The sequence below is a fragment of the Rhinichthys klamathensis genome, unplaced genomic scaffold (genome assembly GCF_029890125.1).
Source record: "Rhinichthys klamathensis goyatoka isolate OS25496 unplaced genomic scaffold, OSU_Roscu_1.1 h1tg000032l_1, whole genome shotgun sequence".
Taxonomy (NCBI): domain Eukaryota; kingdom Metazoa; phylum Chordata; class Actinopteri; order Cypriniformes; family Leuciscidae; genus Rhinichthys; species Rhinichthys klamathensis.
This window is the reverse complement of record NW_026606581.1, coordinates 2,068,502-2,094,591: the sequence shown is the minus strand read 5'-3', so window position 1 is coordinate 2,094,591 and position 26,090 is coordinate 2,068,502. Positions and strand designations below refer to the sequence as shown.

Below are 26,090 nucleotides of genomic sequence, written 5' to 3'. Positions count from 1 at the left end.
TCACGCCACGTCTCGCGCACCTCTCACGCAAACGTGGAAGCAGGTGAGTTCGCTTTCAAGTGCTCTCAGCCGTTCTGAGTGAAACAGCCCGACTGCTTCTGACACCGTTTCATCAGGCACAAACCCTGAAGGTTAATTAATGCACTGGTTAGACGCATCTGAGAGAATCTAAATATGTATGGGCTTTGTTTTTATACAAACTGAACCCCAGAAATGTCTAGTGCTTATGTAGTGCCGTGATATTATGCAACTTTTATATTACATTATTCGACATCAGCATCGTTTGAACAATTTCGAATTATACATAGATCATAGTACCACCTAAATAATTGGTGATAAAATACAGGTGAAAAATTCCATAGATTTACACTGTAGGAGGGGGACCTAATATCTCAAAGAGACAAATATCTCTAAGCCACCGCGAATATTAACAATACTCCACCTAAACCACCTAAGGAGCTACAAATCACTCAGAACACTTTTGCAAATGAATAGCAACATTATGGCAAATACATATACATCGACCAAAATTTTGACATCGATACCATGGGGAAAAACTGCCATATAGATATTTTTAATGTTATCTCATATTTTGGCAGCAGGTATAATAGGCTGGCTTAGCTAATATTCAAGTTTTTACAAGGGACTCTGGATTACATTTATGGTTAATGCTTTTAAAGTTGTTTTTTTTAATTATACATGCATGGATCTTAAAGTGAAATGAATTTGGGTAAGCTAACAATGACCCATAGCTGATTAGATAATAATGGATCCATTTAGCTTTTGTTCCATTTACATTCTTTGCTCATTTTCAAGGCATTTAAATAGGCTACAATAGGGTGCTTCAGTTATAATTGACTGAGCGTCATGCCAGCACAGATCTAACCTGCTGTGATGCTCTCTGACAGGGCTTTGGTCTGCTGGGTCTATTCCCTGTGCTGATGAGGTGTATTAAGGAGATGACTTTAGCAAAACTCAGCGCTGTGTTCAGAATCGCCTCTTACGTCCTACTCGCCTTCTCAAACAACACATGGATGGTCTTCCTTGGTAAGTTCCCATCACTCATATGACTCATTTAAATGATGTATTGACACAGTGAAGCAGCTCCTTGCAAAGATATTGTGCATGAAGAATGATCCATAAAATCATTATGTCAAGTTAATTTTGCAGAAGGGTCATGATGATGCTCATTTATTTTGTCCAGGCCTGTTAATTAACTCAAAAAGACATTCAAAATGCAATTCATAAAATAACTTGAATACACATTTTCTATGATAAGCATGTTGGAAGCATGTTGCTTTCTGAATTCATTTAGATATTTTCCTATGGGTGTAAAGTAAAAAATGTCAGGGTGAAATGTCAACTCTCTGATATCATAATGAAGAAAAGCCCTGTGAAATACTGGAATTATTTTTAATATGATATATTACACTACTTTCTAATAAAAAAAAATATATATATATAATTTTATTCAGTAAGGATGCATTAAACTGATCAAAAGTAATAGTGAGGGCATGTATGTTACAAAATATTTCTATTTCAAATAAATGCTGTTCTTTTGAACTTTCTATTCATCAGAAATTCCTGAAAACAATGTATCATGCTTTCCACAAAAATATTAAGCAGTACAACTGCGTTCAACATTGAAAATAATAAGAAATGTTTCTTGAGCAGCAAATCAACATTTTAGACACATTCAGCTTTGCCATAACAGGAATAAATTACATTTTAAAATATATTAAAAAAGAAAGCAGTTGTTTTAAATTCTAATAATATTTCACAAAAGAACTGTTTTAGTCTATTATTTTAGACTATAAATTTTAGTCTATATTACTCTATTTTTGATCAAATAAATTCAAAGAGATGTGTTACAAATAGATTTAAAAACCAGGTAACGCTTCCTTTTACAGTACAGTACTTACGTGTACTTACAGTGTACTTACCTAGAAAGTACTGACTAATATAAGGTAAGTACATCGCTACATTATATTTTTAAGCAACAAGGAGGTAACATCGCTGTTTTTGAAGGAATTAAACTCACAACTTCATTGTTGGTAGAGAGAGACGCAGCATAGACGCAGGTAATTCACACACACATCTCTCTATCTCAATGTTTAATTCAAATACTATAATTCACTCATTCAAATAAACATGGTAACACTTCCTTTTACAGTACAGTAATTATTTGTACTTACAGTGTACTTACCTAGAAAGTACTGGCTAATATAAGGTAAGTACATGGGTTAGGGGTAGGTTCAGGGTTAGTACCTCGTTATTACCCAGTAATTATAATTACTATAATAAGTACATAGTAAGTACATGGGTAACAGGACTGTAAAAGGAAGCGAATGTGATTTACTGTGACATGTTTGTACACGGTAAGGTTTTACTCTCAGAAATTTCAAGACGGTTATAAACAACACAACTGACCCTATTTCCAATCTGTCAGCGAGCATCAAAGCACATCTCTCTTTCCTAAAACAATGTCGATTTCTTTTGTCTGTATGTGACATTTCCCACTCGAGGCCTGACATCCTTCACTTGAGCTGACTGTTTTAACAAGACAGTCAAATGGGTAAATGCTCTGAAATTTTTTTTATTAAATAAAGGTCTACCGACCAGACTTTTTCTGGTTCACATCCTCACTGCTGTCTTAACTCCATGCCTTGTTCCAGAAGGGAAAGAACAGTTCTCAGAGTGGTAAGTAATGATAACATTGTGGAAGGCGGCCACTCTCAGGGAGAGACAGCCGGATCAGAGTTAATACTGTTAATTAAATAAATGATTGAGGAAATTGTTAGGAAATTCTAATCGATGTGGCGGACTAAAGCCTTTTAAAGGGAGATGAGTGGCGGCTCTGATGAATAATCAGTGCCAGAGAAGGTGGAATTTGCATGCTGGTCTTTTCTTTTGGCTGCGATAATGAGGGGCACAGCGGCGGCACACGGGAGTCATAACCTCTATTCTGCTAGTACAGCGCATGTGTGGTGTGTGTGCAGAACCGGCACACACACGGACGTGTGCACAGATACACCTCACCGCATACGCATCAACGCAAATGCAGAAAACATTTTGTTCTCTTGAGGATCTGCTTTTCTTGATCATGCATGATCAGGCTGCCGAGACGAGCGAGTGACTTTACATTCTGAGCTATTAGGAAAAGCCCATGCTCTGTGATCACAATTACCTCGCAGAATTCCATGCATATAGATCAAACTCATGAATTATTAAATATTCCATTTAGATTCACTTACTTCAGAACTGGTTACATTCTTCTAGTCTCACTAAATTAGTTAATTGTGGCTTATGTGTAACTTTAAGTAGTGTTTTTGTTGTGTAAGCTATGTTTTATATATGTAGGTCTATGTATAAATTATGGTTTATTATTAATCTTAACAGTTTTCTAAAGTGGTATTTGTCCTGTGGTTTTGCAGTTGCTGTAGTCGGTACTCCAGCTGGTATCAGCCAAGCAGTGATTCGTTCTTTGTCTTCTGCCATCGTGGGACCTGATGAACAAGGTACCGTGTTAAAAATTCACGTTCACACAAAACATACTAAGACTCTCAGAGAGACACACACACAACAGACAAGAAAGTACTAAATGTATGGTGGTATTGCCATGTTTTTTTTTTTTGAGTAGTCCTTTTGGAAATGAATGTACAGTATGGTGTGAAAATGCCAATGAATCTGCCCAAAAAACATGGTTACTACAGTTTTACTATAGAAACACCATGGTTAATTGTGCCATAGTAAAATATGGAGAGACCATAGTAGCATTATGATTTTTTTTTTTGCTATGGCGTCAAGGTATTTATTTATTTGATACCATATTAAAACCAATGGTAATACTATGGTTTTAGGATATGGACACAGCACTTATTTTTAAATCATGTTTTTCTTTTTTTTTTGTAAATACCTTTTTTGGCTTCTTCCTTTTGGAATTGGAAATGAACCAGTGAAAAGTGTAGTAAGACCACATATTTACCATTGTTATAGTAACCATAGTTTAACTATAGTATTTGTAGTAAAACTGGTAATAAAAATGATAAAAAATGTCAAAACAAAACAGTTTCACTATGTTATGTTAATAAACATGAACTATTAAAAATATAATACCACAGCAAAATCGTGGTTTCTGTATGATACCATGGTAATGAATTGTTCTGAATCTAACAGGAAACACCATGAATATAGTAATAATTCAGTACTATGGTATTACCATCTAATAATGCCATCACTGTGCTTTTTTGTATGATCCTTTGCGTAATGTGTACACGACACAAATGAACTGAAATACGGTGAGGAAAGTGTTTTGACCTTCACCATGACGAATTGATTTGAGTCATGCTTTTATTCTAAATCTTTACTTTCTTTGACATTTGTGTCTGCATGATAACATAGCTAAAAGCCCAAGATTTAATCTCCATTGTCCTTTCACAAATCCTTAATGAGAGGCATCGGAGTATGCATAATTAACTGGGAAACTGAACACCGGCTTTCTCAAAAAAATCATAGAATTATCAAACTCGGCTAAGTGGAAAACAATGCAAGGGGAACAGAGAAACAACAAACAACATCTTGAGCAGACTTTCATATTCATATCCACACCGGCTCGTTTCCACTCGCGCAGCATGCCGCTGAAAGCCAAACCCACAGGAAACATCCATTTAGTTTGTGGACACAAACATCTTTCTTCCCATTACTTCTGTTGATGCAAGAGTGATACAACTGTGAAAGGACATAGTGATGACAGGCCATGTCCATCCATAAATGCACTGTTTTCACTGTGCAAGTTGCCCCTTTCCACTTTGACAGCCTTTTCAATGCTTGTGTCTTAGATTGCATGTCACTGAATCTATTGCAGTTACCAGTCATTCAGGGGCACTCACACGACTTCTAGCTTCGGCGAAGATCAATACGTATTGCATGTTCCAAGCACTTACGGGCTGCCCCGATGCTCCGCGACTCATTCTGCTCCAGTTAGTCAGAGTAGTCACGAAGTTCAGCGTAGCTCAGGGAGATATTTTATCAAAGTGAATCAAACCATTATTCATGCCAACAATCTACTGCACAGACCTCAGTTTCCACGGCCATTACTCTTTCATTCAGATAAAATCATGGGTTAGGAATTTCAGGTGCATCCACCGCATATTAATGAATCGGTTCTGGTTTTATCCAGAAATGTTTAGATATCTTTATCAGTTAGTAAATGAGGGTCACAGACTGACTACTTAAAAAAAATCATGTTTACAATGTAGGGGTAATTTTTGGGCTCCACTAATATTAAAATATTATTATAATCCATCCATCCATCTTTATTATACACTTTAAAGTCCCCCTGCAGTCAATAATTTTATCACTTAAAACTCATCTTTGATCACCAAAATGACATTTAAACTTTTTTTCCTGCTTAAAATAGCTTGAATGTTACTCCACACCCTTGCTTCATTTAGTATCCACAATTCTATGAATATGCAAATTAGCCCCGCCTCCACTCACTCACACCAGCTCAGAGATCCACTTGTTGACGATCACATGTTGACGTGATTGGTTACAAGGTAGTTTGTGACGTCAGAAACGCCAGCGATTTTAAACTGCGTTTTTGAGACTGTCTTTGGTTCGCCACAGTTTTAAGGTGAAAATATTCAGCAATGGTGTTGACTTATGCTTTAAGACAAACCATTTAAAAAATGCATATTAAAAACACCACATAGACATATAAACAACATTAAAAGCTTGATTTTCACCACAGGGGGACTTTAAAGCTGCAGGCTCTAACTTTTTGTGTTCAAAATTGATCTAATAAGCGACTACATCATGAATCAATTTTCCAAACCATGTTTTTGTCTTATTCTGAATCACTATGGTACACCTATAATAATTGTTTATATTAGGACTATTTTAGACTGGTTCGGGTTGCACCGCTGCGGAGTAGCCGGTACCTGCGTGACTCGTCATAAACATAAACAAAGAGAAGTAGCTCCGGCTACAATGTTCTTCCGCAAGACTCATGCAGTTCTGTTTATTAACCGCTATAGTGCCACAAGTTATGGACTGTAGCTTTAAACATCCAACAAAACATTTCCCACCTCATGCATTAAGGCTATTTATTATTTTCTATTGTCCGATTGGATTTCCCAGGGACCCCATGTACTTTAATGCACTATTCTGTAGGTGATTTGGATAAAAGCGTGTGTCAAGTCGTGTAGCCTATCAATATTGCAATTGCACAACAGGTGTTTGGTCAGAATTTTAGTATAATACTTTGTGCCCCATAAACTAAATTAATAAGTACAAATGACTACTGCATATATGTAAATTCTCATATTTTTTTCTATGCTGAATAAAAGTTGGGAAAAACAACAAAAAACCCACCTTTTTGGGATTTTTTTTATCAATCAAGTCACCATAAAATCAAAATGGACAGTTCTTGTTTTTTTTATGGAATATTGCAGTATTTATTATAAATGATTTATCCGTGCACATCTGTTATTTATAAAAAATTAAATAAAAAAAGTGTCCTTTTTAATCTTTAATTAAAATATTTCCCCTCAATCTTACTGTTAGGTTTTGGGTAGGTGGAAGTAGCGAGGACTCAAGTGGACTTGGAAACAAGGGCTTTTTATTAATAATAAAAATAAAACAAAATACAAACAAAAACTACCCCGAGGAGGAAAACAACACTGACTTGATTTTGACCTGACTTGACTCTGACCTGACTTGACTCTGACCTGACTTGACTCTGACCTGACTTGGATCTGGTCTGACCTTGACCTTGACTTGATTTGACTTGACAACACAATAGGAACATAACAGGGTAAAGTTACGACGTCGAACTAGCACAGGACTGCAAACACAGGGAGAATAAATAGGGAGAGCAAAGCAGGTAGGGAGGACAGGTGGGGAAAATGATTAAAAATCAGGTTATAAGATGGGAAGGGCTAGACAATTGTCAGGAGAGCACATGGCACAAGGAAACGTATATGACAAGCCATGTTCTCACACCAAACATGACAAAAGCACAAGCACATGGCCAGTAAAACAAATCACAAGCCATGTGCTAACACAAAACGAGACATGAACACGCAGCAAATGAGAACACTCATAAGCCCCGTGTTCACACAAAACATGACAACATGAAAGAACAGATCTAGTGTAAAACACAATCTGCGTGCTACACAGTACAAGACAAAAAATGACACGAAGGCACATGAAACAAGGCACACAGAAAAGACAAAACAGGAGTGTCAGGGCTCTGTCACAAAACCAAGAAATAGACTAGACAGAAGTGACGGAACCCTGACACTTACAGCAATATCAAGACTATTGAAACTTCCGTTTCATGCATGTTCATCGAAGCTTTTTGTATGTTGTTATTTCCCACTTGTGTTTCTAAAATGATCATCTTCTCATTATATTAGTATTTTGATGAACTGATATTTTAATAAGTTAGAGGGGCTGAAATATTACTGAAGTGCAAGAATTGCCCATAAGATTTTTTACACTTCTTTTATCTTTATACATATTTTACTTTTAAAAATATTCCAAGAAATCTGTGTTAATCATGTAAAATGCAACAGGAATTGACTCAAATGTATTTCCCACAGCCAACTGAGTCTGTTTCAGCTGAATTTCTCTAGATGTCTGTTTCATGTCTTTATTGACCTGAATGTTGATGTCCTCAGGTGCCATGTTCTCCTTCTCTGCCTCAGTGGAAGCGACCTGCATCCTCATTGCTTCTATGATCTTTAACGGGCTGTACCCCCTGACCCTGACTACTGTTCCTGGGATGCCCTATATCATCATGGCGGTCTTCATGCTCATCGTGCTCATTCTCTTGCAGTAAGCTCATCATTCTTTTATATGTAAACTGACTGCAAAATGTAATATATTTGTATTATTTAGTTTATACACCATTCAAAAGAGACTGAGGGTAAGATTTTCTTACCCTTTCTCTTATGCTCACAAAGGCTGCATTTATTTGACCAAAAATACATAAAAACAGTAATATTGTGAAATATTATTACAGTCCTAAATAATGGTTTTCTACCTTAATATATCGCTAAATATAATTTTTAGCAGCCATTACTACAGTTTTCAGTGTCACATGATCCTTCAGAAATCATTCTAATTGTACACTGATGAGCCAAACCATTATGACCAGTCAGGGATGAAGCAAATATGGTTGATCATCTCCTAATAAGGCCACATATTAAGGTCTGGGTAGATTAGATAGTAAGCAGACAATCAGTTCTCGTAATCAACATGTTGGATGCAGGAAAAAATGGGCAGGAATACACCTCTGACAAGGGCTGAATTGTTATAGTAAGGTCAGAGTATGGCTTGGCATGGCTTGTGTGCTGCCCCCGGTCAGTAGTGGTGAGAATTTACCGACAGTTTTCCGAGGAGGGACAAACCATACCACGGCGACAGGGTGCTGGGTGCCCAATGCATAAAGGCAACAAAGGCTATCTTTTCTGGTCTAAGCCAAAAGAAGGTGGCACAAGTCACACAAAAATGTAATAAAGGTTATGGGAGGAATGTGTCACAACAAACAGTCCATCAAACTCTGCTGTGTATGGGGCTGCATAGCCTCAGATCAATCAGAGTGCCTATGAAGACCCCTGTCCACCGCCGAAAACACCTGCAGTGTCGGAACTGGACCTTGGAGCAATGGAAGAAGGTCACTTGATCCGATGTGTCCCGTTTTATTTTACATCACATGGATGGCCATGTATGTGTGCACCGTTTACCTGAAGAAGTGATGGCACCAGGATTCACTGTGGGACGACGACAAGGCGGTGGAGGGTGTGTGATGCCCTGGGCAACGTTTTGCTGGATATATATATATATACACACATCAACAGCATATTAGGCATGTGGCCATAATGTTAATTTGTATATATATAACTAATCAGCAAATCAAATGGTCAAAATGATCTACTGAAGTTCAGACTGAGCATCAGAATGGGGAAGAAAGGTGATTTAAGTAAGTTTGAACAGTGGCATGGTTGTTGGTGCCAGACGGGCTTTTTGGAGTATTTCAGAAACTGATGATCTACAGGGATTTTCACGCAACCATTTCTAGGTTTTATAGAGAATGGTCCGAAAAATAGAAAATATCCAGTGAGAGGTTGGGTCAGAATTTGGCGTAAACAACATGAAAGCATGGATCCATCCTGTCTTGCATAAACGGTTCAGGCTGGTGCTGGTGGTGTAATGGTATGTCTTGGCACACTTTGGGCTCCTTAGTATCAATTGAGCATTGCTTAAACGCCACAGCCTATCAGAGTATTGTTGCTGACCATGTCCATCCTTCTTCTGATGGCTACTTCCAGCAGGATAACACGCCGTCACAAAGCTCAAATCATCTCAAGATGGTTTCTTGAACATGAACAATGAGTTTCCCACTATACTCAAATGGCCTCTACTGTCATATCTCAATCCAATAGAGCACCTTTGGGATGTGGCGGAACAGGAGATCTGCATCATGGCTGTGGAGCCGATTAATCTGCAACAACTGCGTGATTCTGTCATCTCAATATGGACCAAAATCTCAGAGGAATGTTTCTAGCACCTTGTTGAATCTATGCCACAAATAATTAAGGCAGTTCTGAAGGCAAAAGAGAGTTCAACCTGGTACTAGCTGTACCTAATAAATGGCTGGTGAGTGTATATATGTTTGTTCTACAACATGAATTGTAACCTAAAACGTTGCTATGGTTGCTTAAGTACACATCAGTTATTAAAGCAGGCAGTAGTGTTGGGGCTGTTTTCAAACATTCATATTAGCCCATCTATTCAGTATTTGAAAGGGATACATTAGGACTACAACCTGAACAGCTCTATTCAAATATTTGTATAGATCTTTTCACAATACTTATTTTTCAAAAAGAAGCTTTACAAGGAATAGTGCCTTAAACCCCCAGTGAACAAGCCAACTTGATGAGGCAAAACCCGTGGGAGGAACCAAGGCACAGTTGGGGAAGCCCTCCTGCTCAGGCTGGCACATATTTAAAAGCAAACGTAAATGCATGCATACATAAATGTTCATTTGAACAGATGTCGTGCAGCTACATAATATTCATTATAATAATATTATTTAAAATACTGGCTAATTTGTTTTTCAATTAAATGTCATGATCAGTGTTCTCCTATTGTTTGCTTCCACAATTCACAATAGTGCCTCAGAAATACAGTGTGATTGTTGGCATGGCAACCCTTATGGTCAAATGGGAATCACAGTTATGGTCTAATTTTAATCTTAATTGCTTGCTTAGTGTCTGGGATAATTGTATTTAATAATTGTTTTTAAGGTAGTGACAAATGGAGCCGTAGTTCAATTGGAAATACTGAAAACAAATGATTATTTTAATAGCTGGTTAATAAGATACTCAAATAAACAGATTGAACCGCATTGTCTTTCATAAATATTTGAATTACCTTCCTACCGAATAAGGGTTGTCATCTGGTGTCATCAGCTTTCCTGTAGCTAAAACAGTAGATTGTTGGTGCTTGCAACGCCAAGGTCATGGATTCGATTCCCAGGGAAAGAAATAATAAGAATTTATTTAAATACGAATTAAAAAAATGTGTACTTTGAAATGGAATGTATATAAGTCGCTTTGGATAAAAGTCTCTGCCAAATGCATAAATGTAAATCTGGTGGGCAACCAGGAACACTGTCCCAGGCTCATTATGTTCTTCTGTGGTATACCCACCCGATCACACTAAATGCGTCTGTATAGCACGCAGTGTGTTTATAGTGTAATTTATATGCGAAAATTAGTTTTTACTTGCATAGGATACGCATGGGTTGGTTATGGTAGGTTTAGTAGTGGTGTGGGGTGCGTATGTATTATACGTTTGGGTGTGGTGTGGGGTGTGTGTGTATTACACGCAAGTGAACTGTGTATCAAATGCACGCGAAAACTGCGTATCATATGCACGTAAAAACTAATTTTCGCGTATAAATTGCACGACAATACACAATGCGTGCTATGGAGACGCATTTACGTGAGAACAGGCTGGGTATACAGTAGTATATCCCAGTGGTTCTTAAAGGGATAGTCCAAAGTTCTGTCATAATTTACTCACCCTAATGTTGTTCCAAACCTGTCAGCATTTCTTTCATCTGCAAAGCATAAAAGAACATGTTTTAAAGAATGCTGGTAACCAAACACTTTTGCTTTCCACTGACTTCCATTGTATGGACAAAAAATATATAATTGAAGTGAAAAAGAACTGAAACTGGTTACCAACATTCTTCAAAATATGTAATACCAGGTGGACTATCCCTTTAACTTGTTTCGCTTTAAGATCCGAAAATGAAATCATCGGAAATGATTGGAAATCAATTGCCAAATCAACATGGCAGCAAAATTGTTTATCATACTTAATAATTTACAGTTTCAAATGATAACGGTAATTAATGTGATCTTTTAATGCAAAGTTCTTGTTAATATTGTATGCTACGTACTGTAGTGGGCTTAATATGTGTTTTACTTTGAAGTATGTCTGCATCTCCACTGGTTTGATTTTTATTTAGTTGGGGAAGATGAGCATGACATTGTGTGCTAATAGCATAACATAAGTACTTGCATTTGTCATGTGGAGAAATACAGAGGATGGCAAATTAGATATTGATCCATCACTAGCGTATTCTTCAGTATTTACAATGAGAGAGGGATGAGCTTAATACACTTCCACTTCTCCACATGTCCCACCTGTGATGTGACCACTACAGGTCTAAAGTCAATCCAGAGATAGAGGTCGAGATTTAAATAGTTGCTTAATGTTTTCAAAAGCTAAATAATCTGGAGTGCTTTAAAGGTCAGTCCTTATTTGGTGATATCAGTATTATAGAAATGACAATTCCCTTTTAAGGTAGTTAAGCGTGGCCACACTGGAGTTTGTGCTGGTTTGAGGGTCTAAGACTGTAGAATTAAATGCCTTGTTTGTTTATCAAACACTTTCTTCTAACATAATAGAGCACTGTTTTACAATAATGTGCATTACAATAATGTGATGGTAGTGATGGCTCTTGATAAATGCTCTTTATGTAATGGTCTTTCCATTTGCCATTATGGACAGATGGGCTAGGTCTATCAAAACACATTAATATCTCATACTCAACCTGACTACATTATGTTACATTAGAGCACGGTGCTACTAGCAACATCAAGGTCATGGGCTCGAATTCCAGGGAAAGCATAAAGTGATATAATGTACACCTTTAAGGCAAATATAAGTTACTTTGAATAAAAGCATCTTCAAAATGCATACATTAACAAAAGTACAAAAGTACATGAACTCAAAATAAAGAGTTATGTAAAGTTATAGAAAAAATAATAGTCATTTTAATGTTAAATCACATTAAACACACAAAAATATATTTTAAATAATGTATCAGTTTCCTTCCTTTTGTCCATACAATTAAAATCAGTGGTATCTAGTGTAGTTTGGACTTTCAAAATATTCTATATCATGTTTCATAAAAGCGGCACGGGGGTGAGTACTGTTGAAAAAGTTTGGGGTGGGTAAGATTAATACTTTAATTAATACTTTTATTCAGCAAGGATGTATTAAATTGATCAAAAGTGACAGTAAAGACTTTACCATTGTTACAAAGGATTTCCATTTCAGTAACACTTTATTTTACAGTCCTGTTCCCCATCTACTTACTATGTACTTAACATAGTAATTGCTGGGTAATAACTGGGTAATAACCAGGTACTAACCCTGAACCTACAGCTAAACCTAACCTTAACCCATTACCTCATATTACCAGTACTTTCTTAGGTAAGTACACGTAAGTGCATATACTGTAAAATAAAGTGCAAACTCCATTTCTTTTTTTAAACCTTTCTATTCATCAGAAAACCTATCATGGTTTCCACAAACATATTAAGCAGAACATAGCACCAAATCTAACACTGAAGACTGGAGTAATGATGCTGAAAATTCAACTATGCCATCACAGGAAATAATGTTTCTAAAATAGAGCACAGCTATTTTAAATTGTAATAATAATTCCCAAATTATTATCAAATTTTTTAATCTTCCTTCTTTCAAACATTTGACAAGAAAAAGAAAATAAATAGTATGAAAGTATATTCTAATCCCGTGAAATCCCTAAGTTTACGGACTGAATCTGTGCAGTCTGCATTTTATCTCTAGCATATTTAGTTCATTGATGAAAAAAAGATAACCTGCTATGCACAATCACAGTAATATCCCTTTCAAGGGGTTCCTCGAAAAGCTTTGATCTAGCAGAGCACTTGTCAGGTTGGCAATAAACAACTCCACCGCCTCCATTATCAGCCTTCAAATTGATTCTGACGTGCATTTGATGTTCTTCCTCAGACTATATAATTAAGTGATTGTCTTTGGTAATGAAGGCATTAAGTAATGTACACCTGCAATAAAGCCTGTGTGTGGTGGGTAGTGAAGTGTAGCGTGGTTATCACACCCAAGCTGTAATTACACCACTAATGGGCTGTTCCCAGAGGCAGTGCCCGCTCAGGGTCGGGCAGTCTCCTCTGCGTCCCAAGCACTATTAAACCTGTGCAATTCAGAGGAAGACATACGCTCCTTAATCCATACTTAATCCATTATCCTGCTAGGAAATGATATGTGTCCAATCATAAATTGCAGGCCATCTTCTGAAAACTCAAATTACACCCTTTGACGCGTTGCTTTTTTATTTGCGTCGAGTGAATTTAAGCATGGGGGCTCATTGGGAAAACATGGACATTTGATTTTCCCGCCACTCCTTTGTTACCATGGTCACCGTCATTATGAGTTGGTTTGTTTCAGCTGTGTCTCGTTAATTACCTTTCACTGTGTCAGTACTTAAGTTCCTCCTTTTCCTCTGTTTTTTGTCCGGTCACGTTTACGCTTATGGTGTGTTTTACTACCCGTTTGGAATGCTGCCTGTTTTTGACTATTATTATTCAATTTCGCATTGGACTTTATTCATCTGCCTCTTCATCTGTCTGCCTGCACAGACGTGTGGCAATATATTAGGGCTATCAATAGATTAACATTTTTAATTGCATACTTATTGTGAAATTAAGCATACATCATTAATCTTGTTTAACACATTCATTTTGCAATCATTTGCTATATCCAGCAAAGTAAACTATCAGATTGATTGGATAAATCTGACAAACCACTAGTTATATTTTCATCATCATCAGTGCCAAGAGCATCACCACAGTTCCATCTCAGCCTTAAGTGACATTTTTATTTTGTGTGTGTGTGTGCTTGTGCACGTCTGAGGATGTCAGTCAAACTGAGGAGGAATTGCAGAGTGCATGATACCTGACCCTATGGAATATTGATGAGTCTGAGGAGGAATAAAAGAAAAAGTAATGACAGAGTCCGGGTGGGTGAGTAAGCGCAGTCTGCCTCTTTGGTGCCACTGACTCAAATCTGAGTTTACACAGGGACTCTGGAGACTGCAGACTTAAGACCAGTCTTAATCCATCCATCAAACCCTCTCTCTCATTACACTCCACAATTACCGGGACTACGAAGGGCTTGTCTGTTAAAATCTAACTTCAAACAGTCTTTTTTTGTATTTAAGCGCTTAGGCCCTCTTTCTTTCTCCTTCATCTCTGGCCTCATATTCAGGATTTCGAATGTGATTATATCTGCTCAAACATCGTAACTAGAGCTGTACTGTTTGGAGAGAGTGGCACATGACTCAACACAGATGCAAAACAAGGTTGGATTTTATAATTCATCAAATCCTCACAATGGCTCTGTCACCCTAAGCCTCCTCCACATTTTGGTGACGTAGTACCACATAGACGTGAGAGACCAATGATGTGTCATTTGAGGCAGGACGGATGTGTTATTTAAGCGACCTGAAGATACAAAATGGGCATTCATTCTTTGAAAAAAGAAAAAAAGAAAAAAGGTTTTAAAGCCTGTGTCACATGAGGTTTCTGTTTGACCAGTGTTAGGTACATTTACACGACAGCGATGTACTAAATACGGAAAAAGTTTTTCCTTTGCGTTTTTCGGGTACAGACGACAACGATCCCCGTTCACATGGATCACAAAAAAAGGGTTGTATTCTGCTGCCAGGCCAGTAGTTGGCGATGTCCCTTTGTAAAGAAACACTACGCGCCTATCCACCTTATTCCTGACGACCTTACTGCGTTTTGAATTATGGGTGGCACTTCCGGTTTGGGGAACTTCCATTCAAAAAGGCTGAAACGAATCATTTCAAATCATAAGGTTGCCCTACAAATAAAGCGGATCCGTCAATTTTCCTTCATGATTTATTTTCAGACATCATTAGAATAACGTTATACTTGGTATTTCAACGTAACATGTTATAACAAGAATATCTATGGAAAGAGCTCTTTTTAGTCGCTGCTTTCTTTTCCTCATGATGATTTTCTTTTTTTCCTTTGCAATCCGCTGTAAAAGTATGAAAAAGGACAACATGTACGGCACATTTGTGGTCTGTTCTCCCGAATTTAATTTCCGATATTCCATTAATAATTCACTGGAATGCACAAAGAATCTCTCGTTATTCTCCTCAAATCCTCACGTCTCTTTCCAGGTTTGTTTTCACAGGTAAATGCAATTTATAATCTGTCAAAATGACGGAAATCACTTTGATATAGTATCACGTAATGCTGAAGTTAATGAACATTTTTGATTAAGGCGTGTTATACAATACAGATATATATGTGCCTACTACAGTGATATTTAACGAAAGACTCGCGCTTATGGGGCTATTTTTGGTCTGTTGAAAGTACCTTGTTGATTCTTTTAAACTTTTAAATTTCATTTTAATGTTCGATGGTTGAAGGGTGAGTCGATTAATGTCATCTCATTGTGACACTTTTTTAACGTATTGCGTTCATAGAGCGAGCCTTTCAATGATAATTGACCCATAATTCGCGCAAAGCAAAAAGCCCCCAAAAAGCCATTGTCATGTAAATGAATGGCCAAAATGCATAAAAAGTGTTCAGGTTTTAGTTGAAAATGTAATGTAATTCAGCATTTTTAGTCGTTGGGATCATTTTAACCAACATCTGCACGCTTCATAAAGACATAATACATGTAATCCATATAAATCTAGCAGTTCATCTACAGTAAGTCTTCTGAAAAGACTTTATATGATGAACAGACAGGGGGAAACAAAGACATTTTTTCTTTTATAATTGAAAGTATGTAACAAAAGCTGTTGATGCAGCTTCACTGTATGTACAGCATTATTTTTTCAAAGTGTTGGAGTGGTATGATTGTAATTGTGGCACAATAATGTGCCAAGATGTTTAAGACATCTTGTTTTTTTCAGTCATCCATAATGTAGAGTGTGAGGTAGAGTGTAAGGTAAAACTCATTAAGAATTCAGAACCTGCTAAAGATGTTTTGCTGCTCATCCAGGCAAAACCTGGCAGAAAGCCTTTTTCTCACATTTGTATTTTAGAGAGGTGCAAGAAGGATAGTTTTTCATACTTCATTCACACAAATATGCATACGTATATTGTATGTGTAAAAACATGCACTACTGATCAAAAGTTTGGAGGTAGATTTTTTTCGTTTTTGAAAGTATCAACTTTCAAACTTACTAAAATACAGTAAAATTGTGAAATATTTTTTAGTTGAATATATTTTTGCATTTGTGTCTGCATTGTATTTGTTGAGCCTAGTCTTTCTTGATGAGCCTATGAGATACTGGCAGCGGCATGATACAGAATAGTTTCAGGTAGACATGACTGACATGTGAAACCAAACATGGAGTTTTGCTAAACCTCCTGTGATCATTTAAACTGCATTTATTCTGTTATTCATTGAAAACAAATCCACAGGTTGGACCTTTATTGCAGAGCTTGAAGCTAAAACGTCCATGGCAGTTGGTCAATACATTCCTCTTGTTTTAATTGTTTATTTATTTATCGGTTCTACTGAAGAAATGTGTATTGGCGTTAGCCTAGAGGGAAGTACAGTGTTGAGCCCCTTGGAGTAAATTGTGTGTCTGGTTACCATGGCGGCACCATGAAAATGAGTGTTGCTTTGTGCTCTGAATCTATAATGACGATGAGTTCCAGCCTGGAGATTATAAAAGAGATTTGTGAGGGCTGTGGCCAAAATATACACTGCTTTGACATCTGCACCTCAGGTTTTGTAAAGCAGCCATTTTTCATGTCTCAAAAGTCAATTCACATTGCAGAACGTTGTTAAGATTAATGTTTGATGACTCTTAACTTTATTGGACAGACACGGGATGAGTATGCGCAATTTTGAATGCAGAGAGGAGGGCTTTTGCACGGCTGCATTTAAATATGCAAGACCCCTGAGACTTTGCTTGTTGTTCTATTTTCGTCATGAATAATTATGCTTTTTCTCAGCCAAACAAACAGCGTGGAAGTTTTGCAGGTGTAGGTTATGGCCCAGTGCCTCAAATGAACCTGTCAACCAGGGCAAAATCAGAAGCCACACAGGGTACATTTTAAACCTTGCATTGACTAACATTCCAAATGTGCAGAAATTAAATAGAATGAAAGCATTTTGATAGAATAATTGTAAGGCTATTTAAAGGCCATGTAAGGCCATTTACACGGCACCGTTTTCAACTAAAAACATAAGACTTTTTATGCATTTTGGCCTTCATTTACACGACTATGACATCTTGGGCCTGAAAACGCAAATTGCTTGAGTGGATGTCTCTTTATCATAGCTGAAGCGAAGCAAAATAATGCAAAATAATGCTAAAGTGAAGATGACGAACGAACCACAAGAAATAACAAAAAATGTACATACAATACACAAGAGTAAATACAAGCAAGAGTGTATTTTAAAGTTTCGAATTACAGCTTTGCGTTATTGGGAGTTGCGCAGTGAAAATTACCCCAACGTCCAACTGACGCTAATACTGTTATAAACTGTTTAAATGTGAATACAGTAACTGCACTGGGGTGAAAATGATATAACAATTCTAAGCCACACCACGCCTGGTTAGTTCTTCTCGGATAGTTTCATGTGTGATTTCACCATATCGCCTACTGTTGCTATTTCGGGATCTAAAACAAGAATAAAAGCCTTTATAACATGTAGACATGAACAATTTAGAAAAATGTAACAACTATGGGACACCGCCGTGCAGCAGCGAGCATCACAACAGAGAAAACCTCATGAATGATCCAAGTGTATGTGTTGGTAAAGGCCACCATTCCTATATTTTGCCTGGGGGCCCCAAATCACTAAATCCGCCCCTGCTAGCTAACACTAACAATAGCAATCTCGGTTCTGTGAAACACAGCAAAACCAATGTTACTCGCTGTTACGATCCTCGGTATCTGTTTTGTGTGGGTTGTTGTTTTGTATATGAGTGCAGGGATTGGCTGCCGTCGGAGGAGCCTGATTGGTCGCTTTAAAAGGGCGGCGCTAATCGAAGATGTCGAGCTCATTCAGGCGTTGGCCTGGTGGCGTGAAGAGCTACGGATTCCTCCTCCTGTCGGCAGATCCCAAAAACCTTCTGTTGATCATGTTCGTTTGTTTGTGATGATTTAATTCAGTTCTTTCTTATGTTTTAGGAGCGTAGGGTTGTCCTGCCATTTATTTTGCCTTTGTTTGTGATTTTTTTTATAGGGAGTTAGGGAAGTTTCTTTGTAATTTTGTTTATTCTCTGATTAGGTAATTTATACAAGTCTATTTTGTTTATTATTTTGGCCATGGGGCACGCTGAAGCCATTGCTCCTTAATACCACCTTAAATAAATTATACTTCTTGTGGAACTCAGGATTGTGTCTTTGGTGATCTGTCGGCTGGGGCTGGTTTCCTTTTACCAACTGCAAAAGTTCACGTCAACACCGTCTTTATTGTACGACCCGTAACACTCGCGTATGGAGCAGAAACAACTCAACCTCTGCGTCCGTTTTCAGGCCTTCCCGCTTTGGTCTGTCCAGCACTCTAAAGCTTTTCCAATATTAAAGCTCTTGTCTGATCATAACACTTCTTTTTCCAGTGATATTCCTCTGACATTTTCTCTTTTGTAATGCCTCTCAGTCATCTCTTTCTACAGTCCTTCTTCAAATCTCCCTCTTGCTCACTCTGTCTCCTCCCCCATCATGAGTGGACATACTACTGATTGTGTGTCATACACAAGTGTGTTTTGCTGCTCGGTTCAATCCAGTTTCAACGTTTCTCAGAAATCATTTACTGCACCTTAAAACAAACAAAGCAACAGTTTCCCTCACTCTTTCTCAATACGACTGTAATTTTGAATGTGCTGAAATGAACATTTCTGATACAATTTTGCAATTAGTGTCCTATTCAGCCTCAGTATGGCTCAGACAACGCGGTTCAACAAAACTATGGGAAAATGGCAATGCCAGTGACCACTGTTTAGCGCCTGCACTCTCTCATTAAGCATGAAAATAAAGGCCTATCTCACTGTCTGCCAAAAGCCAAATGCATTCAGACTGAGCCGCGTGACACACCTGCACTCGCCTGACAACAACAATTATCTGTCCACACTGCAGTGCACTCGAACCCTCCGCAGAATCAGCACTTTAATTAGTGTCATTCAAGCACTGTATTGTTAAAGTCTCTTTTCGAGATTGCATGAGGAGGGAATGGCTTCTGCATATTTATTATTGACCCGTACTAGAATTAAAAAACTATTATGCTCATTCTCATATGCTCATGCCTGGAAAAGCAAACCTAGAATATTTATTAGGATATGGAGATGGACTTAGATTAATGTGTCTGAAAATGGGAAAAAGTGCTTCTCTGATTGCATGTTTGCGAGTTGCAAGCAAAAGACTAATTCACCCAGCTGTTGCTGTCAAAAGTATTAGTCAAATTTATGGATAGCACTTATTTACTAGCTTGAAATCCAGGCATTCTCTCCATTAGTATCTCCTTTTGTGGAAATCGCTTCAACCTGGTTTCTCCTGGATGTCGTAACACTTTACTTTTACAGATGTACTTTCAAACAAGAAACATACAAATATATAGTATCATAGTGTACATTTAACTACATATTTATATTGCGTAAAGGAAACAATACTAGGGTGTTGTAGGCATTGTTATGCAGTTGCTACGGTGTTCTAAGTGTTTTTACTAAGGATATTCTGGTGTTCTAAGTGTTTTTACTAAGGATATTCTGAGTGGTTACTGATTTCTGGTTATTATGTAAGGCTCAGGTCCTTCTTTTGATGTAAGTCTATGGGATTTTTCCATATCTAGTGGCAAAAAGAAAACGAATAGCACACCTTTCCTCAATTCAACCCCCTAACCCATCACTAATAATATTTGTAATAGAATTTGTTAACATTAAATGTCATGTGTATGTTCTGTTTTGGTTTTATTCTAGTTCCAGTCTCCTTTGTTCTCTTTGACACGGCATTGGTTTGTTTCTATGGTTGTTAATTAGTTCCCCACACCTGTTCTGTTTCTCCCTTTATTACCTTGTGTTTATAAGCCCTGTGTTCTTTGTCCAATCTCGTTTATGGATAGTGGATCCATGGATAATGTTTATGGATAATGAATAAACTAATGCTAAAAGAATTCAGCAGCTATTTATATTAAGATGCACTATTGAATGTATTTAGTATATATCATGCCATATACAGATGTTTTTCGTTAATGTTAACTAGCCCATTAATTATTAACAAATACAACCTTATTGTAAAGTTTTACCGAAATATAAATAAAAAAGTTATTTAAAATGTTACCTAAAACTATAAAATTTTAATATGAATAATTTCTTTAATAAAACATATAAGACATTTATATTTGTAATATTATTTAATATTACTATATTCATATATTGTACATAAATGTTACATGTATGGTTTATTTAATAATGACGAATTTACTTTAAAAATCATTAATATTATTAGTAGTATTTTTTATTTAATATTAATTATTATTTACATAAAAAACCTCAACACAAAAACATAAAATATTCCATTTAGTTACATTCCAAATATACAAAGATCCTAATTAAACTACATTAAAATCTATTCAATGAAAATACTAATCAGTAATGCAAGTAGACCTTTGCAGGAATTAGAGGGCAAAACCAGTGGAAAACATACAGTATATCAGTTGCATTTATGCATGTGGCCAACACTTTTATTCAAAGCTACTTATGAATGCAATCAAACTAGGAAATGAAACATGTGACCTCTCTTCCCATTGAGCTATAGTCACTATAGTGAAAGCTACAGAGGCTTTAGTTTTAGTTTGCCCTTGACAATGCTTAAATCTTCATGTGAATTATGAATGGCCTATTTATGACACCTGGTGGCCTGGTGCCATTCCTAAGCCAACACTGAATTACACATACAACAAGTTGTTATTATTAGGGGACAACCAAGCACTGAAGGTGCGAAGACACCTTATGTATCTGTTAGTATTCTTCTTCTGCTCTTGAAGTCTATGGCAGTCCTTAGAAACGTTTGCGGCAAAATTATGAAATTTGGCACACAGATAGAGGACAGTCTGAACATTAACCAGCGCAATTTTGGAGTCTCTAACTCAACCCCTCTAGTGCCACCAACTGTCCAAAGTTGCACTTACATTTATGCTAATAACATTTGAACCACAAGGACTAGAAATATTTTTTTCCTCTGATTCCTTGGCTCTAGACGAACACTAGTCTGCCATTTAGATTTTTTTTTTAAAAACTACTTTTTCGAGCGAGTTATTAAAAGCTTTTAGATACCGTTCTCAAATTTGATGGCATGGTGCCAAGCTGATTCTGAGGCTGTATCTTGCAAGCCTTTGGCATATTGACACCAAATATCATTGTCATTATCACCTCACACTGACCACACCCTATCAATTTGGTAATAGCGCCACCTAATGTTCAAAAGTGATACGCAATAAATCATATTAAAGGGCCCCTATTATGGAATTTTTTTAAATTACCTTTCATGTAGTGTAAGTGAATGAAAACATCCTGCAAAGTTTTAAATCTGAAAGTGCAATGTATGTAAGGGTTAATGCCCGACGAGGTGTCCATTGTCAGGTATACTAATGGACGACGGCGAGGCGTGAACCGTCCGATGCGCAGCGGAGGACGGTTGCCCCCGGCTCAGATTGATATGGTAAAATCGACGTCATTGTTCGTTACGGTCTTTAGTTTACGGTGTAGGAAGCCTCAGGACAAGCAGAGCTGACGTTGTTATGGCAATGGCCATTTTTGTTTTCGACGGATGCGCGCACTATGCGGTAAGCCAATCACAACAGACTGAGCTGTCTGGCCAATCAGAGCAGAGTAGCTCACGGAGAGGAGGGATTTAGAGAGATTGATTCATCTGACGAGTCATTTGAGAATCATTGAAAATGTGATGATGTGCAAATGTATATTATGAGGAAATTAAACCGTTTTTTTTTTTTTTTTTTTACCTTTGATGCATGTAAACCTGTTGTAGGAGACTCCAAAACAACATTAGGAAACTTTAAAATAGCATAATAGGGGCACTTTAATAGTAGCTTCTTGTATTTTTTTTAATTGCTGCTATTTTATATATTTTATTTTGTCCTCTTATTTTGTTGTTGAAAATGATGCATTTCCTCTCATATGGTTTCATTATATATAGCATGATATTGGTTTTCCTGGCCTTAAAAAATATTGTAAATCTCTAATTATGCTATATTATATCACAAATTTTGTATTCAATCTTTTGGTCAAAAAGTCTAAAAAGACTGAATCTACTATTTGGTAATAACATAACATAGCATAGCGAGAGATTTATAAGCAATTTTGTGTATGCTGGTCAGGGAACACTAGTATAACAAGTATAACAGGTTGAAAAAAAAAATCTCCAAAAAGTAAAAAAATTATAAACAAAAACAATTGGCAAGTTGTTGTACCCTGTGTGAGCAAAGTCAGTAGATTTTAATTCAATGCGAAAAACTAGCTTTTTTGTGGAAAAGAAAATCCTCTCACAAAACATGAGGGTTAAATCACTGGGGGGATGGTTTAAACAAAGAACAGAAATACGTTGCCAAGGAAGTGTCGAGTTCTTTTGTTTTGTGGCAACTCCTCTTATTGTGACATGTCTCTTTGTTGGATTTTAGGTGGATTAGCGAGATGCCCGCCACTCATCCTCGCCTTGTGCTTTCAGACTGAATCTCCTCCTGGGTAATTCTTCCAGCACAAAGTGGATCCATATTGGACGCTTTTCTGTGACAAACTGATCTTCTCTAAATGTCCAACTAAATGATTCTGCATCCAGGGAATTTTTTATTTTTTTTTTTCATTTGTAATATATGTAAGTACTGTATAATAAATATCAAACTACAGAATGATTTCATGCAGCAAAGACTTTTCTTGAGTTGTTTCGTGAGCTGAAATGCAGTGAAGTCTGATTGAGCATGTGGTGAGAAAGCATTGATAACCTCTTAATAAAATGAGAATGGTAAAAGGTCAAATCCAGAATTGGAAAAAAGTAAATGAGAATCGCTGCCTGATACGCCATTCACCACAATTAGACTGACACAGGGTAGAATCCTGAAATTGTTTGACAATTAAATACACTTCAAGTCATCGTGGATAGTTAACAAGCATTTCCTCTATTAACTGGGCCACAGACGTCTCTTTGTATCTCTTCATCTCAGAACTCAGAGTGGCAGAAAACCATATGGGCTCTGAAGGCAACCGCAAAACTGCAATCAAAGGTAGTCTGTTGGGGAAGGAACTAAATATGGAGAGAAAGATTAAATGGGAAGTTTGTTAATGGACTTTTGAAAAAGGAATTTCTTTTTCCAAACTTTACACAAGCGTGCCATAAATGAACACAGACGCTGTTCATGGCGCATTAGCGTTATTGGTAGCCTACATGGACAAGCCTTTTCAAATCAACATGGAACGATGTTCACAACCCATTTCACTTCTGAAATCTGACATATTTCCAAGTGAAACAGGTGAAAAAAAATCTGGAAAGATGGAATTGATTGGATATAGTGAAAAGTGGTCTTTATTTGACCACATTTACACTGGTGTGTGTAGTCAGAACTTTTTAAATACTTTCTTTCAGACAGGATGCATTAAATTTATCAAAAGTAAAACATTTATACTGGTACAAAAGATTTATGTTTCAAGTAAACGTTGTTCTATTTATAAAAGAATAAGGGGGGGAGGGGGGAGGGGGGGGGGGGTACCACGTTTTCCACAAAAAACTAAGAAGCACAACTGTTTTCAACATTGATAATGATAATAAATGTTTCTTAAGCAGAAAATAAGCGTTTTAGAATGATTTCTGTAGGATCATGTGACACTGAAGGCTGGAGAAATGATGCTCAAAGTTCAGCTTTGTCATCACAGTTACAAAATATATTTGACAATTCAAATAAATAAAAAAGAAGCCATTTTAAATTGTCTTTTTTTTTTTTTTTTTACAATTTTATCTGTACTTTTGATCCAGTAAAAAACGCATCCTTGGTGAGCATAAGAGTTATCTTTCATCAAAACGGACTGTGATACACTGCTATTATTTTTGTAACGCTAATTTGCTCATTAAGCTAGCGACAATAAATATTTTGAGGGACACAATGCCATTTCTTTGAATGACACCCCTTGCTGCAGCTCATCCCAATCACATCTGCAGCGTTACGATGTAAAACAGTATCTTGAGGCTGTTTGATACTGACTGGCTGATTGTGATGAGAATGAGAATAAGAGAGCCCCCTCAAGAGCCTTTGGAAGTTTGGACATATGCAAACACATCCAAACACACATTAACATACACGCACAAAGAGCGGTGAGGGCCAGCGTCTCCCAAAACTACCATCTCTGATAAGGCTGAAGAGAATCTCATTACAAGCAACACACACACACCGCAAACGGTTCCCATCAGTTGTAATTATCATTGGTATACCCAGTGCAAGCGCTGGCAAGTTCAATCCAATCACGGCACTGCAGCGTGACTGAAATTGAATTGTATCGTATTTAAATGATCAGACCGATACCAACCGCATCAAGACGGTTTTGCACAACTGAAAATGAAGTAATCCTCGCAAAGCCCATTTAGTGTGCGGCTCGGTTTTGTTCCTCCGGAATATGGAGGCAGCAGCATGTGCACATCATAAAGCCAGGGCAGCTCAGTGTTTGTGTTTCAGGAGACTGCACTGCCCTTGAGCCCCAGGTACAGATGATGCTGACACCTACTATAATGAGAAATAGAAGAAGCCATTAATTGCCTTGCACACATCGTGAAGCGGTCGAAAAAGCCTCTCAGAGCAATATCTATGCATAAGTATAGAAGAGAATCATTATTTTTCAATAGTCTTCTCTAATTGCAGCTCTGATCAATACAATTGCACACGGCCGGATGAACCTGTGGAGGGTTTCCATGGCTTTATTGCATCACTGCCTGCATTAGTGCTGACCGAGGGGGTTTGTGCGCCAATATTAATTGACAAAACATATCATTTGAATTGTATTGAGTGTTGTATTGAGGCAAGTCTAGATGGGAAGGGAGATATGACGCTTGAGTGACGCTATCATTTTGCGGTTCTGAAGATATATGATCAAGAGGCTGTTTTAAATGGATTTTCAAGTCACAGTCTTGCAGGCTCAAACGAATCTGTGGATTTTTTTTTCACATTTTCTGTGCTCTTTGTAGGGGGTAAATGCTAAATGGATTTAAATATGGTACAGTAGTATGTTAAAGAGAAAAAAAATAGGTCACACTTTATTTTAAGGTGTCATTGTTACAGTGTAATTATATATTTAAGTACTGAGTAATATTAATTAACTATAGAGTTAGGGTAGGGTTAGGATTTGGTTGAGGGTTAGTTGCATGTAATTATGCATAATTTACTGTTATTACTATGGTAAGTACATGTAACATATGTAACAAGGACACTGTAAAATAAAGTGTTACCAAAAACTAATTATTAGGCATTATTAATGAAATAATATATAATAAACACACATACAAAGGAACGTGTAGAAATTTGTGGATGACAGACTTTCCAATTCTGTTCAAATCTGCAGACATTCAGTGTGGGTCTTTATAGAAGTGTCAACTGATCCTGACATTGTGCAATGCTTGGTCAAACTTGATCTCATGTGTTATGTATGATCTCATACTGTATATATG

The 26,090-nt window shown here is 37.1% G+C and overlaps 1 protein-coding gene across 1 annotated transcript in view; it reads left to right on the top strand.

Moving 5' to 3' along the window:
- The window catches only part of zgc:174356 (uncharacterized protein LOC100137120 homolog), a 41,704-nt gene extending 18,478 nt beyond the window's left edge, over positions 1-23,226 (top strand). The window contains exons 4-7 of the mRNA XM_056245541.1: positions 909-1,047; positions 3,435-3,518; positions 7,686-7,842; positions 23,065-23,226. Of these exons, the coding sequence (XP_056101516.1) occupies positions 909-1,047; positions 3,435-3,518; positions 7,686-7,842; positions 23,065-23,116 (432 nt within the window). The 3' untranslated portion in view covers positions 23,117-23,226. The remainder of the gene's footprint in view (positions 1-908; positions 1,048-3,434; positions 3,519-7,685; positions 7,843-23,064) is intronic.
- The last annotated feature ends 2,864 nt before the right edge of the window (positions 23,227-26,090 follow it).